Source organism: Oncorhynchus nerka, linkage group LG14, assembly GCF_034236695.1.
Source record: "Oncorhynchus nerka isolate Pitt River linkage group LG14, Oner_Uvic_2.0, whole genome shotgun sequence".
NCBI classification, from domain to species: Eukaryota; Metazoa; Chordata; class Actinopteri; order Salmoniformes; family Salmonidae; genus Oncorhynchus; species Oncorhynchus nerka.
In genome coordinates this window covers 9,828,228-9,843,948 of record NC_088409.1, presented here as the reverse complement: position 1 = coordinate 9,843,948, position 15,721 = coordinate 9,828,228, and the positions used below count along the sequence as shown (strand labels likewise).

The window sequence follows — 15,721 nt, the reverse complement described above, 5'->3', positions numbered from 1 at the left end:
GTAATTAGTGTTATTACACAGGTATTAGCATTACTACGACTCAGGCATAAGAGCAACGATGTGGACCAGAGAGTAATTAGTGTTATTACACAGGTATTAGCATTACTACGACTCAGGCATAAGAGCAACGATGTGGACCAGAGAGTAATTAGTGTTATTACACAGGTATTAGCATTACTACGACTCAGGCATAAGACCAACGATGTGGACCAGAGAGTAATTAGTGTTATTACACAGGTATTAGCATTACTACGACTCAGGCATAAGAGCAACGATGTGGACCAGAGAGTAATTAGTGTTATTACACAGGTATTAGCATTACTACGACTCAGGCATAAGACCAACGATGTGGACCAGAGAGTAATTAGTGTTATTACACAGGTATTAGCATTACTACGACTCAGGCATAAAGAGCAACGATGTGGACCAGAGAGTAATTAGTGTTATTACACAGGTATTAGCATTACTACGACTCAGGCATAAGACCAATGTGTGGACCAGAGAGTAATTAGTGTTATTACACAGGTATTAGCATTACTACGACTCAGGCATAAGAGCAACGATGTGGACCAGAGAGTAATTAGTGTTATTACACAGGTATTAGCATTACTACGACTCAGGCATAAGACCAACGATGTGGACCAGAGAGTAATTAGTGTTATTACACAGGTATTAGCATTACTACGACTCAGGCATAAGAGCAACGATGTGGACCAGAGAGTAATTAGTGTTATTACACAGGTATTAGCATTACTACGACTCAGGCATAAGACCAACGATGTGGACCAGAGAGTAATTAGTGTTATTACACAGGTATTAGCATTACTACGACTCAGGCATAAAGAGCAACGATGTGGACCAGAGAGTAATTAGTGTTATTACACAGGTATTAGCATTACTACGACTCAGGCATAAGACCAACGATGTGGACCAGAGAGTAATTAGTGTTATTACACAGGTATTAGCATTACTACGACTCAGGCATAAGAGCAACGATGTGGACCAGAGAGTAATTAGTGTTATTACACAGGTATTAGCATTACTATGACTCAGGCATAAGACCAACGATGTGGACCAGAGAGTAATTAGTGTTATTACACAGGTATTAGCATTACTACGACTCAGGCATAAAGAGCAACGATGTGGACCAGAGAGTAATTAGTGTTATTACACAGGTATTAGCATTACTACGACTCAGGCATAAAGAGCAACGATGTGGACCAGAGAGAGGGACGTACCATCGACAGCTTGCCTCAGTCTCTGATTAAGCTCTTCCACTTTGTTCTGTAAGAGACAGAGCCACAGTGACTCCAGGTTATAGCCTCTTACAACGGGGACTTTCAATGCTCTCTGCCCTCTATTTTTTGAACGCAACTGCAAAAGATTGAAGGTGAAAATCTCTTGCAAAGACATCCATAAACTCTGCAGAAGCAAGAGGACTTCACAGACAGAAATAAGAAGAAGAGGGAATCAAACAAAAGAAAGCATGAGAACGTGTAACAGCAGCGATGGATTACAGAGACAACAGTCAGTGGCAGACACAGAAACCAGTTTAGACACGTAAAATACACAACATGTAGTAATGCCCAGTGCTACAGATATCAGTCAGGTCATAGGTCAAACACACACGCTATACAGATCAATATAATAACATGTAGTAATGCCCAGTGCTACAGATATCAGTCAGGTCATAGGTCAAACACACACCCTATACAGATCAATATAACAACATGTAGTAATGCCCAGTGCTACAGATATCAGTCAGGTCATAGGTCAAACACACAGGCTATACAGATCAATATAACAACATGTAGTAATGCCCAGTGCTACAGATATCAGTCAGGTCATAGGTCAAACACACACAGGCTATACAGATCAATATAACAACATGTAGTAATGCCCAGTGCTACAGATATCAGTCAGGTCATAGGTCAAACACACACGCTATACAGATCAATATAATAACATGTAGTAATGCCCAGTGCTACAGATATCAGTCAGGTCATAGGTCAAACACACACACTATACAGATCAATATAACAACATGTAGTAATGCCCAGTGCTACAGATATCAGTCAGGTCATAGGTCAAACACACAGGCTATACAGATCAATATAACAATATGTAGTAATGCCCAGTGCTACAGATATCAGTCAGGTCATAGGTCAAACACAGGCTATACAGATCAATATAACAACATGTAGTAATGCCCAGTGCTACAGATATCAGTCAGGTCATAGGTCAAACACACACAGGCTATACAGATCAATATAACAACATGTAGTAATGCCCAGTGCTACAGATATCAGTCAGGTCATAGGTCAAACACACAGGCTATACAGATCAATATAACAAAATGTAGTAATGCCCAGTGCTACAGATATCAGTCAGGTCATAGGTCAAAAACACACAGGCTATACAGATCAATATAACAACATGTAGTAATGCCCAGTGCTACAGATATCAGTCAGGTCATAGGTCAAACACACAGGCTATACAGATCAATATAACAACATGTAGTAATGCCCAGTGCTACAGATATCAGTCAGGTCATAGGTCAAACACACACCCTATACAGATCAATATAACAACATGTAGTAATGCCCAGTGCTACAGATATCAGTCAGGTCATAGGTCAAACACACACACTATACAGATCAATATAACAACATGTAGTAATGCCCAGTGCTACAGATATCAGTCAGGTCATAGGTCAAACACACAGGCTATACAGATCAATATAACAACATGTAGTAATGCCCAGTGCTACAGATATCAGTCAGGTCATAGGTCAAACACACACCCTATACAGATCAATATAACAACATGTAGTAATGCCCAGTGCTACAGATATCAGTCAGGTCATAGGTCAAACACACAGGCTATACAGATCAATATAATAACATGTAGTAATGCCCAGTGCTACAGATATCAGTCAGGTCATAGGTCAAACACACAGGCTATACAGATCAATATAACAACATGTAGTAATGCCCAGTGCTACAGATATCAGTCAGGTCATAGGTCAAACACACACACATTACAGATCAATATAACAACATGTAGTAATGCCCAGTGCTACAGATATCAGTCAGGTCATAGGTCAAACACACACACATTACAGATCAATATAACAACATGTAGTAATGCCCAGTGCTACAGATATCAGTCAGGTCATAGGTCAAACACACACACATTACAGATCAATATAACAACATGTAGTAATGCCCAGTGCTACAGATATCAGTCAGGTCATAGGTCAAACACACACACATTACAGATCAATATAATAACATGTAGTAATGCCCAGTGCTACAGATATCAGTCAGGTCATAGGTCAAACACACAGGCTATACAGATCAATATAACAACATGTAGTAATGCCCAGTGCTACAGATATCAGTCAGGTCATAGGTCAAACACACAGGCTATACAGATCAATATAACAACATGTAGTAATGCCCAGTGCTACAGATATCAGTCAGGTCATAGGTCAAACACACACCCTATACAGATCAATATAACAACATGTAGTAATGCAGAAATCAGTGCAAATATCAGATATAAAAAGCAAAAGCTTCAATATCAGTCTGTCAGACATAGAAATACAATCTCATTCTAGTTCTGTGGTGGTTTCTAGGTCAAACACACTCTACAGTTTCTATATCCTATACAGATCAATATAACAACATGTAGTCTATTTCTTGAGATGCAGAAATCATCTCGGATTTACTTTATTGAAGCAAAGTTATCATCTCTACAGTTGATATAAAAATCTAAAGCTTCAATATCAGTCTGTCTATCGGCTCTATCCACAGAACAGACATAGAAATACAATCTCTCATTCTCTACAGTTCTGTGGTGGGAGCCATAGAGATTCTACAGTACATCGTTTCTACAGTATCTATCTCTACAGTTTCTACAGTATCTATCTTTACAGTTTCTACAGTTTCTAGTATCTATCTCTATTTCACAGCAGTAAAATCTATCTCTACAGTTTCTACAGTCTCATCTATCTATCTCTACAGTTTCTACAGTTTCTACAGTATCTATCTCTACAGTTTCTACAGTATCTATCTCTACAGTTTCTACAGTATCTATCTCTACAGTTTCTACAGTATCTATCTCTACAGTTTCTACAGTATCTATCTCTACAGTTTCTATAGTATCTATATCTACAGTTTCTACAGTATCTATCTCTACAGTTTCTACAGTATCTATCTCTACAGTTTCTACAGTATCTATCTATCTCTACAGTTTCTACAGCATCTATCTCTACAGTTTCTACAGTAAATCTCTACAGTTTCTACAGTATCATCTCTACAGTTTCTACAGTATCAATCTCTACAGTTTCTACAGTATCTATCTCTACAGTTTCTACAGTATCTATCTCTACAGTTTCTACAGTATCTATCTCTACAGTTTCTACAGTATCTATCTCTACAGTTTCTACAGTATCTATCTCTACAGTTTCTACAGTATCTATCTCTACAGTTTCTACAGTATCTATCTCTACAGTTTCTACAGTATCTATCTACAGTATCTACAGTTTCTACAGTATCTATCTCACAGCTACAGTTTCTACAGTATCTATCTCTACAGTTTCTACAGTATCTGTCTCTATAGTAAAACAGTTTCTACAGTATCTATCTCTACAGTAAATCTATCAGTATCTATCGCTATCTCTATAGTAAGTTTCTAAGTATCTGTCAGTATCTATCAATCTCTATAGTTTCTACAGTATCAATCTCTCTAGTAAAACAGTATCTATCACTCTATAGTAAAACAGTATCTATCTACAGTTTCTACAGTATCTATCTCTACAGTTTCTACAGTATCTATCGCTACAGTTTCTACAGTATCTATCTCTACAGTTTCTACAGTATCTGTCTCTATAGTAAAACAGTATCAATCTCTATAGTAAAACAGTATCTATCACTACAGTTTCTACAGTATCAATCTCTATAGTAAAACAGTATCTATCTCTACAGTTTCTACAGTATCAATCTCTATAGTAAAACAGTATCTATCTCTACAGTTTCTACAGTATCAATCTCTATAGTAAAACAGTACCTATCTCTACAGTTTCTACAGTATCTATCTCTACCGTTTCTATAGTATCTATCTCTATAGTGGTACAGTATCTATCTCTACCATTTCTATAGTATCTATCTCTATAGTGATACAGTATCTATCTCTACAGTATCTATCTCTATAGTGATACAGTATCTATCTCTATAGTGGTACAGTATCCATCAGTGATACAGTATCTATCTCTACAGTGATACAGTATCTATCTCTATAGTGATACAGTATCTATCTCTACAGTATCTAGCTCTACAGTGATACAGTATCTATCTCTATAGTATCTAGCTCTATAGTGATACAGTATCTATCTCTATAGTGATACAATATCTATCTCTACAGTATCTATCTCTATAGTGATACAATATATATCTCTACAGTATCTATCTCTATAGTGATACAGTATCTATCTCTACAGTATCTATCTCTACAGTATCTATCTCTATGGCTATAAGAGCTATGCTGTTCTGTAGCTGACCTTGTCATCACAGCTGCAGCCTAAGTCATCGGTCAGAGTAATGATGGGACCTGAGATGGTGGGTTTAGACACCTCCTCTGGCACGGTGGGCTTGTGGACCGGGCTCTTCAACAGGTGGTTCAGACTGCCATGAGTCCCGTTGTTAGGGGCAGGGTTCAGGCCAAGCAGGTCTATTCCATGAAAATGGACAATAAAGTATTTTATTGTTACGATTACAGTAAGATCTCAAGTCAATGCAACACAACTTCACTGTCCATAACGTATGAGTATGGGCTGATGAGTGCTACTGTATGTCTTACCACACGTATGAGTATGGGCTGATGAGTGCTACTGTATTTCTTACCACACGTATGAGTATGGGCTGATGAGTGCTACTGTATGTCTCCCTCAAGTTAAAACAATAATGAAGATGTCTTACCACACGTATGAGTATGGGCTGATGAGTGCTACTGTATGTCTTACCACACATATGAGTATGGGCTGATGAGTGCTACTGTATGTCTTACTACACGTATGAGTATGGGCTGATGAGTGCTACTGTATGTCTTACCACACATATGAGTATGGGCTGATGAGTGCTACTGTATGTCTTACCACACGTATGAGTATGGGCTGATGAGTGCTACTGTATCTCTTACCACACGTATGAGTATGGGCTGATGAGTGCTACTGTATGTCTTACCACACGTATGAGTATGGGCTGATGAGTGCTACTGTATGTCTTACCACACGTATGAGTATGGGCTGATGAGTGCTACTGTATGTCTTACCACACGAATGAGTATGGGCTGATGAGTGCTACTGTATGTCTTACCACACGTATGAGTATGGGCTGATGAGTGCTACTGTATGTCTTACCACACATATGAGTATGGGCTGATGAGTGCTACTGTATGTCTTACCACAAATATGAGTATGGGCTGATGAGTGCTACTGTATGTCTTACCACACGTATGAGTATGGGCTGATGAGTGCTACTGTATGTCTTACCACACGTATGAGTGTGGGCTGATGAGTGCTACTGTATGTCTTACCACACATATGAGTATGGGCTGATGAGTGCTACTGTATGTCTTACCACACATATGAGTATGGAGTATGGGCTGATGAGTGCTACTGTATGTCTTACCACACGTATGAGTATGGGCTGATGAGTGCTACTGTATGTCTTACCACACGTATGAGTATGGGCTGATGAGTGCTACTGTATGTCTTACCACACATATGAGTATGGGCTGATGAGTGCTACTGTATGTCTTACCACACGTATGAGTATGGGCTGATGAGTGCTACTGTATGTCTTACCACACGTATGAGTATGGGCTGATGAGTGCTACTGTATGTCTTACCACACGTATGAGTATGGGCTGATGAGTGCTACTGTATGTCTTACCACACGTATGAGTATGGGCTGATGAGTGCTACTGTATGTCTTACCACACGTATGAGTGTGGGCTGATGAGTGCTACTGTATGTCTTACCACACATATGAGTATGGGCTGATGAGTGCTACTGTATGTCTTACCACACGTATGAGTATGGGCTGATGAGTGCTACTGTATGTCTTACCACACGTATGAGTATGGGCTGATGAGTGCTACTGTATGAGTATGGGCTTGAGTGCTACACATCTTATGAGTATGGGCTGATGAGTGCTACTGTATGTCTTACCACACGTATGAGTATGGGCTGATGAGTGCTACTGTATATCTTACCACACGTATGAGTATGGGCTGATGAGTGCTACTGTATGTCTTACCACACGTATGAGTATGGGCTGATGAGTGCTACTGTATGTCTTACCACACGTATGAGTATGGGCTGATGAGTGCTACTGTATGTCTTAGTGCCACACGTATGAGTATGGGCTGATGAGTGCTACTGTATGTCTTACCACACGTATGAGTATGGGCTGATGAGTGCTACTGTATGTCTTACCACACGTATGAGTATGGGCTGATGAGTGCTACTGTATGTCTTACCACACGTATGAGTATGGGCTGATGAGTGCTACTGTATGTCTTACCACAGAGTATGGGCTGATGAGTGCTACTGTATGTCTTACCACACGTATGAGTATGGGCTGATGAGTGCTACTGTATGTCTTACCACACGTATGAGTATGGGCTGATGAGTGCTACTGTATATCTTACCACACGTATGAGTATGGGCTGATGAGTGCTACTGTATGTCTTACCACACATATGAGTATGGGCTGATGAGTGCTACTGTATGTCTTACCACACGTATGAGTATGGGCTGATGAGTGCTACTGTATGTCTTACCACACGTGAGTGCTAGTCTTATGGGCTGATGAGTGCTACTGTATGTCTTACCACACGTATGAGTATGGGCTGATGAGTGCTACTGTATGTCTTACCACACGTATGAGTATGGGCTGATGAGTGCTACTGTATGTCTTACCACACGTATGAGTATGGGCTGATGAGTGCTACTGTATGTCTTACCACACGATGAGTATGAATGAGTGCTACTGATGAGTGCTACTGTAATGAGTATGGGCTGATGAGTGCTACTGTATGTCTTACCACACGTATGAGTATGGGCTGATGAGTGCTACTGTATGTCTTACCACACGTATGAGTATGGGCTGATGAGTGCTACTGTATGTCTTACCACACGTATGAGTATGGGCTGATGAGTGCTACTGTATGTCTTACCACACGTATGAGTATGGGCTGATGAGTGCTACTGTATGTCTTACCACACGTATGAGTATGAGCTGATGAGTGCTACTGTATGTCTTACCACACGTATGAGTATGGGCTGATGAGTGCTACTGTATGTCTTACCACACGTATGAGTATGGGCTGATGAGTGCTACTGTATGTCTTACCACACGTATGAGTATGAGTGCTGTCTTACCACACGTGAGTATGCTGATGAGTGCTACTATGTCTTACCACACATATGAGTATGGGCTGATGAGTGCTACTGTATGTCTTACCAGAATGAGTATGGGCTTGAGTGCTACTGTATGTCTTACCACACATATGAGTATGGGCTGATGAGTGCTACTGTATGTCTTACCACACATATGAGTATGGGCTGATGAGTGCTACTACTTACCACACACGTATGAGTGTGGGCTGATGAGTGCTACTGTAATGAAGATGTCTTACCACACATATGAGTATGGGCTGATGAGTGCTACTGTATGTGTCTTACCACACGTATGAGTATGGGCTGATGAGTGCTACTGTAATGAAGATGTCTTACACGTATGAGTATGGGCTGATGAGTGCTACTGTATGTCTTACCACACGTGAGTATGGGCTGATGAGTGCTACTGTATGTCTTACCACACGTATGAGTATGGGCTGATGAGTGCTACCCTCTGATGAGTTACTGTATGTAAACAATAATGATGAGTGTACTGTATGTCTTACCACACGTGAGTATGGGCTGATGAGTGCTACTCAATGTTTTGAGTATGGGGCTGATGAGTGCTACTGTATGTCTTACCACACATTTATGGGCTGATGAGTGCTATTTTACCAACGTATGAGTGTGGGCTGATAGTGCTACTGTAATGAAGATGTCTTACCAAAGAACAGGAAGACGGATAATGAGTGCTACTGTAATGAAGATGTCTTACCACACGAAGTATGGGCTTAATCATTGAGCATGGGCTGATGAGTGCACTATGTCTTACCACACGAAATGGGCTGATGAGTGCTAAATGAAGATGTCTTACCACACGTATGAGTATGGGCTGATGAGTGCTACTGTAATGAAGACTCTTACCACATGTATGAAAGTAAATGCAATGTCTCCCTCAGGAAAACAATAATGAAGATGTCTCTTACCACACATGACGTTATAAAGTTCATACCTTTGGTCTTGCTTAAACATTGTCCATATCATTAGTAAAGAACAGGAAGAGAAAAGGTCATGATTAATCATTTATGGCAACGAGAACACTTAAATCAAGATGAGGATAGAACTAACATACCTGCATGCTGTTTATCTTGTTGTCATAACCGTGATCTCCTGCAAAACCACATTTCCCAGGGTGCCTCTTTCCTCCTTCTGGAGACTTCCTGTAACAGACAGCATGATGCAACACAAATAATAATAAATCCAACATCAGACAATTCATGGTTTTAATAATATTAACTATCTACAATTCCTCACCGGGATGAAGACTATATGCAGCCTAAATAAACATTCAAGGACATTGTGTCTGATTTTCATAACATTTGATTTGATTCAAAGCAGACCACACAGATACAGCCCTACATACACAGTAACACTGAAATCCTTATAAACCAAGTGTAAAGGAGTCCGTTTTTCCACGGCCGACCCGACACCACCACATTTCCCTGTAAAGCCATGTAAAAGGAAAACAGACAGGTTTTTATGTGAAGTTTGCATTAAACACTACAGTCAGTGGTGTCTGTGGAGGGGACAAGCCACAAGCACGTAGAGCCTGAAAAATCACCAACGGCTAACAAATATTTCATTTAATTTGGGTATTTAATTTAAGAGACAGTTTTACTCTGCTAGCTGCAAAGCTGCTGGAGGGGTAAGAATTTCTCACTCAGAAAGCATTAAGTTCACAACTCATGGTGCCAGCGATTTAAACTAGTCTATATCTTAGCAGGCAGGAGGAGGGATCTCAAAGATCTCTTTCATGGAGCTCTGTGGCATGCGAACTCAAACAGGGTGTTCGTCCCCATGGAGCTCTGTGGCATGCCAACTCAAACAGGGTGACGTCCCCAAGGAGCATATTCTGAACCAATCCTCTCCTCTCTGTCCTTCAAACATTGATTTGTTTTCAGTTGTCGCCCGCGACAGACAGGCATTACCTCATGTGTTTACACAGTGACTGACAACTTTCCACTGGGTCTGACCAACACTGGGACTGATGATGACCAACATACAGAGTCTGTCCAGGTTCATGTTAACAGACACTGCCTGCTCCAGGAACAGGGTACAATAGGACACACCCCCAATAGGACACCACCACCAATAGGACACCACCACCAATAGGACACCACCACCAATAGGACACCACCACCAATAGGACACACCCCCACCAATGGGGCACACCCCAATAGGACACCACCACCAATAGGACACCACCACCAATAGGGCACCACCACCAATAGGACACCACCACCAGTAGGACACCACCACCAATAGGACACACCCCCACCAATGGGGCACACCCCCAATAGGACACCCTGCCAATAGAACACACCGCCAATAGGACACCACCACCAATAGGACACACCCCCACCAATAGAACACACCCCCAATAGGACACCCTGCCAATAGAACACACCGCCAATAGGACACCACCACCAATAGGACACACCCCCACCAATGGGGCCCACCCCCAATAGGACACCACCACCAATAGAACACACCCCCAATAGGACACCCTGCCAATAGAACACACCGCCAATAGGACACCACCACCAATAGGACACCACCACCAATAAGACACACCCACCAATAGGACACCACCACCAATAGGACACCCCCACCAGTAGGACACCACCACCCGTAGGACACCACCCGTAGGACACACCCGTAGGACACCACCCGTAGGACACACCATAGCAAAAAATCTGTGGTCTATGTCTGTTTTGAAATGAGAGACAGAGACAGAGAGAGAGACAGAGAGACAGAGAGACAGAGAGAGACAGAGAGAGAGAGAGAGAGAGACAGAGAGGCAGAGAGAGAGAGAGAGAGACAGAGAGAGAAAGAGAGAGACAGAGAGGGTATAACCTTGCGATATGCCACTTCCTCTCCACTAACAGGTGGATGTCCTCTATTCTCCTGTTGTTGGCGTAGTGAAGGCGCTTGGGGAGATGCTGCTTCAGATAGGGCTTGAAGTGCTGCTCTGTCTTTTTACACTGAGGGGGCAGAACAACATGATTTCAGGTGCTCTGTAGTACAACTTTATCACCACTATTTCATAAAACTATCATTCTGGACTTGTCACCTCGACCTCTGACACCACAACACAGGTAGGAATATTGGTCAGAACAATGACTTAGAGAAGACAATGTGTATGGAAATACAACGTGTATAATACTCACTGTAAGATTTGCAATAACAGATTTGGCATCATCTGAAAAAAGACAAACAGTGTTCTGATTGACTGTCGACTGTTAGGAAATGTGCCTCGTTCTACCGTACTACCGAGGACGCAGTTCATAACTGGATCAGTAGGGACACATCAACCTAGTCTGGGGACGGGAGGCGTGCTCTTCTGAGCAGAAAGATACATGCTAAAGTGATGTTATTGTTTTGGTCTCGACTGACCTGGCCATGTGACCCAGTCAGGATCAGGGTCACTGAGATACAGTACTCTGTCTTTCTCTACACACTTTTCAGTAACTGGAGGAATGGGTCTGCCTGTCTAAACGCAGCCTACTGAGGACCACAATGGGTCTGCCTGTCTACTAAATGAAGCATAAATTAAGAGGACCACAATGGGTCTGCCTGTCTAACCTATGAGGACAGCCTATGAGGACCACAATGGGCCTGCAGCTATGTGGGCTAAAATTAAGTGTATGAGGACCACAATGGGTCTGCCTGTCTAAACGAAGCCTATGAGGACCACAATGGGTCTGCCTGTCTAAACGCAGCCTATGAGGACCACAATGGGCTTGCCTGTCTAAATGCAGCCTATGGGGACCACAATAGAAATAGGTCTCTGATTTTGTAGTTGGGGATTTGTAGTTGATTAATCCTCAATGGTTTTATTAAGGCATGTTCTTCAATACAGTATTGTGTTTTTAAATGGTCAATCAATACATCAATACACCAATCAGACAAACAAACCAAACGCTCACATTTGGAGTTGTTGGGGTACCTGGAGCGGATCCTGCCCAGGGAGCCCGGGATCAGGATGATGTCATCAACAGTGGACGGTATGTATGAGCTGAGGAACTCTGTCCTGTCACAGTGAGCCTCCTCCATACCTGAGGGACACATGTTCAGAACAGACTTTAAATCACTGCAGAATGAATATGAAGAAGAAGGTGACTTGATTGTCTATAGTCAGAGAGAAATGGACATCGTCTAGAGCACGTGTCAAACTCATTCCATGGAGGGCCGAGTGTCGGAGGGTTTTCGCTCCTGCCTTGAACTTGATTGATGAATTGAGGTCACGAATTAGTAAAGAACTCCCCTCACCTGGTTGTCTAAGGGCTTAAATGAAAGGAGAAAACTAAAACTCACAGACACTAGGACCTCCATGGAATGAGTTTGACAGCCCCGGTCTAGAGGTCTGCGGAGGACTGATTTATTCATCCCGCCCAAACCCGCTGGCTTTCTGTCCGACTCCTATCCGCTAATGCAAGAACTGGTCCCGAACCCAACCGCAATACTGCCTAGTACTAGACGTAGGTATAGACCTAATACTAGACGTATGTGACGACTCAGCTCACTTGCCAGCCATGGTTGCAGTAAATTATTAGCCCTGTAGGAAATATCAAAATGCGCAAAAATAACCTAAGAAATAAGTTAAATGACCAGAAATTCTCACGTGGACCATTATATTAGGCTATCGGTATTACTGGCATATATCAGCCAATAGGCTCGGCGTACTTTGAAGAGACCTGAGTTGGAGAGACTTTCACTTTCTCTAGAGCTACGTTTTCTTACCTCCCTTTTATGAGTGGGACGATTTTCAGACGGAGACTAATATGAGTGATCAATGTTTATTTATATATACACAATGTAGTAAACTATAGCCTAATGTGTATTGACTAGGGTTGGTGTGTATTGACCAGGGTTGGTGTGTATTGACTAGGGTTGGTGTGTATTGACCAGGGTTGGTATGTATTGACCAGGGTTGGTATGTATTGACCAGGGTTGGTGTGTATTGACCAGGGTTGGTGTGTATTGACCAGGGTTGGTATGTATTGACCAGGGTTGGTGTGTATTGACCAGGGTTGGTGTGTATTGACCAGGGTTGGTGTGTATTGACCAGGGTTGGTATGTATTGACCAGGGTTAGGGTTGGTATGTATTGACCAGGGTTGGTATGTATTGACCAGGGTTGGTGGTGTGTATTGACCAGGGTTAGGGTTGGTGTATTGACCAGGGTAGGGTTGGTGTGTATTGACCAGGGTTAGGTATGGACCAGGTATGTGTGTATTGACCAGGGTTGGTGTGTATTGACCAGGGTTAGGGTTGGTATGTATTGACCAGGGTTGGTATGTATTGACCAGGGTTAGGGTTGGTGTGTATTGACCAGGGTTTGTGTGTATTGACCAGGGTTGGTGTGTATTGACCAGGGTTGGTATGTATTGACCAGGGTTGGTGTGTATTGACCAGGGTTAGGGTTGGTATGTATTGACCAGGGTTGGTATGTATTGACCAGGGTTATGGACCAGGGTTGGTGTGTATTGACCAGGGTTGGTATGTATTGACCAGGGTTGGTATGTATTGACCAGGGCTAGGGTTGGTATGTATTGACCAGGGTTAGGGTTGGTATGTATTGACCAGGGTTGGTATGTATTCACCAGGGTTAGGTTGTATTGACCAGGGTTAGGTTGGTATGTATTGACCAGGGTTGAGGTTGGTATGTATTGACCAGGGTTGGTATGTATTGACCAGGGTTGGTGTAATGACCAGGGTTGGTGTGTATTGACCAGGGTTAGGGTTGGTATGTATTGACCAGGGCTTGGTATGTATTGACCAGGGTTAGGGTTGGTGTGTGGATTGACCAGGGTTGGGATGTATTGACCAGGGTTAGGTTGGTATGTATTGACCCAGGGTTAGAGATTTGGTATGTATTGACCAGGGTTGGTTTGGTATGTATTGACCAGGGTTAGGGTTGGTATGTATTGACCAGGTTAGGGTTGGTATGTATTGACCAGGGTTGGTATGTATTGACCAGGGTTGGTATGTATTGACCAGGTTTGGTATGTATTATCTAGTGTTAGGGTTGAAGGTATTAATTGCGGGTTAGGGTTGAAGTGTATTGACCAGGGTTAGGGGTTGGTATGTATTCACCAGGGTTAGGGTTAGTATGGTATTCACCAGGGTTAGGGTTGGTATGTATTCACCAGGGTTGGTATGTATTGAATCAGGGGTTAAAGTGTATTGACCAGGGTTGGTGTATTGACCAGGGTTGGTATGTATTGACCAGGTTGGTATGTATTGACCAGGTTAGGTTGGTATGTATTCACCAGGGTTAGGGTTAGTATGTATTCACCAGGGTTAGGGTTGGTATGTATTCACCAGGGTTGGTATGTATTGACCAGGGTTGGTATGTATTGACCAGGGTTGGTGTGTATTGACCAGGGTTGGTATGTATTGACCAGGGTTGGTATGTATTGACCAGGGTTAGGGTTGGTATGTATTGACCAGGGTTGGTATGTATTGACCAGGGTTGGTGTGTATTGACCAGGGTTGGTATGTATTGACCAGGGTTGGTATGTATTGACCAGGGTTAGGGTTGGTATGTATTGACCAGGGTTAGGGTTGGTATGTATTGACCAGGGTTGGTATGTATTGACCAGGGTTGGTGTGTATTGACCAGGGTTGGTGTGTATTGACCAGGGTTGGTATGTATTGACCAGGGTTGGTATGTATTGACCAGGGTTAGGGTTGGTATGTATTGACCAGGGTTGGTATGTATTGACCAGGGTTGGTATGTATTGACCAGGGTTGGTATGTATTGACCAGGGTTAGGGTTGGTATGTATTGACCAGGGTTGGTATGTATTGACCAGGGTTGGTATGTATTGACCAGGGTTGGTATGTATTGACCAGGGTTGGTGTGTATTGACCAGGGTTGGTGTGCATTGACCAGGGTTGGTATGTATTGACCAGGGTTGGTGTGTATTGACCAGGGTTGGTATGTATTGACCAGGGTTAGGGTTGGTATGTATTGACCAGGGTTAGGGTTGGTATGTATTCACCAGGGTTAGGGTTGGTATGTATTCACCAGGGTTAGGGTTGGTATGTATTCACCAGGGTTAGGGTTGGTATGTATTCACCAGGGTTAGGGTTGGTATGTATTCACCAGGGTTGGTATGTATTGACCAGTGTTAGGGTTGGTATGTATTGACCAGGGTTGGGGTTGGTATGTATTGATCTGGGTTAGGGTTGGTATGTATTGACCAGGGTTAGGGTTGGTATGTATTGACCAGGGTTGGTATGTATTG

The 15,721-nt window shown here is 42.5% G+C and overlaps 1 protein-coding gene across 1 annotated transcript in view; it reads right to left on the bottom strand.

Moving 5' to 3' along the window:
- The window catches only part of LOC135574991 (ectonucleotide pyrophosphatase/phosphodiesterase family member 2-like), a 37,092-nt gene extending 24,088 nt beyond the window's left edge, over positions 1-13,004 (bottom strand). Inside the window, exons 1-8 of the mRNA XM_065027128.1 lie at positions 12,998-13,004; positions 12,397-12,525; positions 11,638-11,669; positions 11,324-11,451; positions 9,536-9,627; positions 9,394-9,426; positions 5,564-5,733; positions 1,239-1,284 (exon numbers count right to left, since the gene is read on the bottom strand). Of these exons, the coding sequence (XP_064883200.1) occupies positions 1,239-1,284; positions 5,564-5,733; positions 9,394-9,426; positions 9,536-9,627; positions 11,324-11,451; positions 11,638-11,669; positions 12,397-12,525; positions 12,998-13,004 (637 nt within the window). The remainder of the gene's footprint in view (positions 1-1,238; positions 1,285-5,563; positions 5,734-9,393; positions 9,427-9,535; positions 9,628-11,323; positions 11,452-11,637; positions 11,670-12,396; positions 12,526-12,997) is intronic.
- Between the last annotated feature and the right edge of the window lie 2,717 nt (positions 13,005-15,721).